The 5,156-nt window shown below is 35.1% G+C and overlaps 1 protein-coding gene across 1 annotated transcript; it reads left to right on the top strand.

Annotated features, from left to right (window-relative positions):
• The first annotated feature begins 441 nt into the window (after nucleotides 1-441).
• Nucleotides 442-2,257, top strand: LOC102602649 (hydroquinone glucosyltransferase). The gene has a single exon (XM_015312233.1). The coding sequence runs from the start codon at nucleotides 547-549 to the stop codon at nucleotides 1,981-1,983; it is 1,437 nt and encodes a 478-aa protein (XP_015167719.1). The 5' UTR covers nucleotides 442-546; the 3' UTR covers nucleotides 1,984-2,257.
• The last annotated feature ends 2,899 nt before the right edge of the window (nucleotides 2,258-5,156 follow it).

Here is a 5,156-nt window from a genome sequence, read left to right as displayed (position 1 = left end):
AATAAAAATACACATTATTGAAATATAGATAAAAATAAATAGTCAAAACTTCTTTCCCTAATTAATATTACAACCCATAATTTGAGATCTATGGAAAACGCCTACTTTCCTTGTCCCTAATTACTTGTCCACTTTTCATTTTTTACTCCTTAATTACTTGTTAATTTTGACAAATCAAGAAAGAATATTTTTTTTTTACCTATTATACCCTCAATTAATTATTTTGGAAAAGGTAGAACTTCTTGAAAATGTTAAGTTTTAAATTCATCTACTTTAAAATTAATAAGAGTAAAATTGTAAACTCACTATGTCCATAATTATTCCAACTTAAAAGTGAACAAGTAATTAAGGATGGAGGGAGTAATTATTACTCTGTATATGGTAACAAAATAATCAAACAAATATGTTATTGTCATTACACACGTACCAATGATACCATTTTTCTTGTATAAATAAAAACCTCATTCTTCTGATTTCCTACCATTAAACTAAAGCTCAAATAATTCACTACTTGTCTCTTTTGTTGAACCAGAACTCATCTTAACAATGGCGCAAATTGTTATGGCGACGCAATCAGAAATTCCTCATATTGCAATTTTACCTTCTCCTGGTATGGGTCATTTAATCCCTCTTGTCGAATTCGCTAAGAGAATCTTTCTCCATCATCAATTTTCTGTTACTCTTATCCTCCCTACTGATGGCCCTATTTCTAATGCTCAGAAAATTTTCCTGAACTCACTTCCTTCTTCCATAGATTATCATCTTCTTCCTCCGGTTAATTTCGATGATTTACCTGAAGATGTTAAAATCGAAACTCGTATTTCACTTACTGTTACTCGTTCTCTTCCTTCACTGCGTGAAATTTTGAAACCCATTATTGAATCGAAGAAAACAGTTGCGCTTGTTGTTGATTTGTTTGGTACTGATGCATTTGATGTTGCTATTGATTTGAAAATTTCTCCCTATATTTTTTTCCCTTCTACTGCTATGGCTTTGTCTCTGTTTCTCTACTTGCCGAAGCTTGATGAAACGGTGTCGTGTGAGTACAGAGAGTTGCCCCACCCGATTCAGATTCCGGGTTGTACCCCGATCCACGGAAAGGATCTACTCGACCCGGTTCAAAACCGGAAAGATGAATCTTACAAATGGCTTCTTCATCATGCGAAGAGGTATGGAATGGCAGAAGGGATAATAGCAAACAGCTTTAAGGAATTGGAAGGAGGAGCCATTGGAGCTCTACAGAAAGAAGAACCCGGTAAGCCAACCGTTTACCCGGTTGGCCCGCTTATTCAGATGGATTCGGGTAGTAAGGTTGACGGGTCGGAGTGTCTGACGTGGCTGGATGAACAGCCACGTGGCTCTGTGTTATACATATCGTACGGTAGTGGTGGGACCCTCTCTCATGAGCAACTTATTGAAGTTGCAAAAGGCTTGGAAATGAGTGAACAAAGGTTCTTGTGGGTAGTTAGATGCCCTAATGACAAAATAGCTAATGCTACTTTTTTTAATGTCCAAGATTCAACTAATCCTCTTGAGTTTTTACCAAAAGGGTTCTTGGAAAAGACAAAAGGGTTTGGTTTAGTGGTGCCTAATTGGGCCCCACAAGCCCGAATCCTGAGCCATGAGTCAACGGGTGGGTTCTTGACTCACTGTGGATGGAACTCAACTTTGGAGAGTGTGGTCCATGGGGTACCACTTATAGCTTGGCCACTCTATGCAGAACAAAAAATGAACGCGGTTATGTTAAGTGAGGATGTAAAAGTGGCACTAAGGCCAAAAGTCAATGAAGAAAATGGCATAGTGGGAAGATTGGAAATTGCTAAAGTTGTGAAAGGACTAATGGAAGGTGAAGAAGGCAAAGGAGTGCGCAGTAGAATGAGAGACCTTAAAGATGCAGCAGCCAAAGTGCTTAGTGAAGATGGTTCTTCTACAAAAGCATTAGCTGAATTGGCTACTAAATTGAAGAAAAAAAGTGTCAAATAATTGATGTAGCTAGTCATTATTTTGTTGCAGAGGACCTTTCTCTGGTACGAGAGGACCAGTTATCGTGCCATGGTAAATGCTGCTGGGTTCAAAACTCTCCTATGTCTCTAGTTGTTCCATTCCGTAGTTAGTAATAATTGTGCTTTGCAATTGAAATGTTAGACATGTTTTGGCTTATGATTTTGTGTACATCTATGAAAACTACAATTGAATTTGTTTTGAATTATATTCTTACTACTCTAATTAGTGTATGTATGATCATTATTTTCTTAAAGAGCATATAAAAAGTCGAAAGGTGTACATACTATTTTGATTAAAGGAGGTCTAATAAATTTATCTAGCTAGGTTATTGATTGTTGTATTATGAAGTAGTAGGTAAGCTGGATGATATCATCAGTCATCAGCAAGAGAGGAGGACCCAACCACCAAGAAATTGTGTAAAAATCATTGTGGGCACTAATTGGGACTAAATGGAGTAGTGGTTGGCATTGACATATGAGGTTTATCACCAACAAGGTAGAAAGATATTTATTCTATGTGTTGTGTTGTAGTGTGAGTACAATTTTGCATGCAGGGACAAGACTACAACAACCAAATGTATTTATCTCATCACTAATTAAGTTTGAGTGTTTATTTTTAAAAACGATATCAAATTTAAAAAGGACTATAGTCTATATAGTTATTAAGCCTTAAATTTTTTTATTTTAAAACTATTATCCGTCCATCTATTGACTCAATAGTTATCTTTGCGATTATTTTCTAGCTTAAAAGTATCTCTAAGAGCAATGATTGACTTGTTGAACATGTGACATCACCAAACTAGTTCTAAATATTGTCACTAGAGATTGCTTCTTTCATTACTTACTAAGGAATATCCTAGCATGGGCACTCTTAACAATATTGTTGTCGTGCAATATGTGATCCAAATTAAGTCGTACTTTGAAGAAGTAAAAGCCTTTTCCAAGCTTTTCTTCCTTGTACAGGCATCATATCAATCTCAATCAGTTCAACAAGAAAATAGAGAAATTTATTTTATTTATAATTATCCTTGTCTCTGTCATATATTTTGGACCACACAAACACACAGAGGTATCAAAATTTAATTAGATTTTATTGTTATCGTTACTTTTTCGTTTCAGACCAGAAATTATTGTCCATCAGCCATCAAGATGGTCCAATATAATGTAGGTGATCAAACACACACATATATATATAGCAAAGTCCGCCATTTTTTACTCTGATTTCTTATATATTTTCCACACGTTCTAACTTCTAATAATATCATTATTTACTTATGTGGCTTATCTGAAGATATAAGTGATGGTCATGTACAACAAATAATAAGGTACCACGTCAAAAATTGAAAGCAACTGTTTTTCAAAAAACAAAAAAGTGCATTTTCTAATTTGGTATTATAACTTTTGGTCTATCACAATACACAAGACAAAATTAACACATCAAAAGACGAAGTCATCGTTAATTGCTTCTAGAACTAGAATATTACCCTAGCTAATATATATTGCTCCACAGTCCACAACATAATTGACTACGTTTTCTGGAAGGAGAATTATGTCACGTCCTTAGTTTCAGCTAAGCATACATGCGAACACTTGATAACCTACTCACGTAGGTAATCATAATTATGTTATGTCAACAAGAAAATTGTTAAAGGAAGCTTTGTCTATATTAGGGACTGTTGGGTATGTAGCAAGAGTAATGGGAAATGGAGGGAAGATGAAAAGAGAGAAACTTGAAAAGTTGGGAACTATGAAAGAGGAACTTGGAAAACGTTGGAAACTTGCAAAGTCCTCTTATGCTTTATTGAAAAGGCATTTGTCCCTCATCGGTGGTGGAAAGAAAAATAGGAGAGTTTAAATATAGAAACACTCCTATTAATTGATAAAAGGGTTGGAAAGAGAGACCCCCCTCGCGCCGTCGTCGTCGTCATCGCTCGGCTTCGGAAAATCGAAAAATGATCGAGAGATTAGTTTTTGGACAAAGTTTGTTTTAATTATTTTAGTTAATTATTTAATTAAACTAAATGGCCAACGTTTTAATGAGTTAATTAACCAAAGCGTTTCAATTAATTAGTTAATTAACCCGACCTGACTCGGATCCACGCGCGACTTGTTTTATTTAAATCTTTCCCGTTTTATTTGAATTTCCCTCCGTTGGAAGTGACTGTTCTGAAAGGTTGCAACTTTCAGAAACAGCCATGACCGTTTGAAAGGTTGCAAACTTTCATGAATGGTCGTGTGGATTCTGAAAGGATTGCAACCTTTCGGAACAAGTTCCTCTTGCTTATAAATACATTGATTCTTCAGACTTATTCCTTACGAATTTTTCTGATGTCTTCTTCTTCTTCAACACAAAATTTCTTCGTGTACTTTACTGCTGTTGAGTGGTTCGCTGACACCAGAGTTTTGGGTATCAATACACTGGTGATTGAGATCATTCTATCTTGGGAGGACATATTCCAAATCAAACCTCGGATACTAGAGGGGAATAATTTCCTTAAGGGGACACTGTGCATTCAGTGGGCTTGATCTTTTCTGATTCTGTTTTTTCCAGATTGTGTGGTACGTTTTTTACAGATTTTAATTTTGTCAATTAATTTTTGTTCATCTATTCTTACTGGTTTATTAAACTTTGGTTACTTCGTGTTTCTGCAAAGTTTATTGAAATCAGTAATTCTGATTTTTTAAACACAGATTGATAACAGGGACTTGATGATTTAGAAATGAATCCCCCCCCCCCCCCAAAAAAAACCAATTTATATTAGTTATTTAGGGTCTTGTGTGCAAATATTAATTGTTACACAAGTTCCTCAATATTTACTAGTTAATTCCTTTTCTAGAATTTTTTTACAAGGCTAGAAAATTTCAAGAACGTAACTTTATCTTAGAAATTTCATAAAAATCGAACGTCAAATTTCCATAGCTTTCTAGAACTTTTCCACAAGCGCGCCTCCTAGTTGTGTAAGCTTCCCACGTGAGATATTTGTCAAATGACACCACGGTAGTATGATGATGTAGCGGGTCATAAAAAATGACTCATCTTGAATCAATTCACATAATTGAGGGGTATTTTAGGCATTTTTCTGTTCCTTGAATTAGGATGTGTTTTTTAGTTTTCTAATTTTTCTCATATTTAATTTGTTTCAAAATATTTTG

Source organism: Solanum tuberosum, unplaced genomic scaffold (genome assembly GCF_000226075.1).
Source record: "Solanum tuberosum cultivar DM 1-3 516 R44 unplaced genomic scaffold, SolTub_3.0 scf00010, whole genome shotgun sequence".
Lineage (NCBI taxonomy): Eukaryota > Viridiplantae > Streptophyta > Magnoliopsida > Solanales > Solanaceae > Solanum > Solanum tuberosum.
Note: the sequence above shows the minus strand (reverse complement) of the source record. Positions and strands in the feature narration are given on the sequence as shown.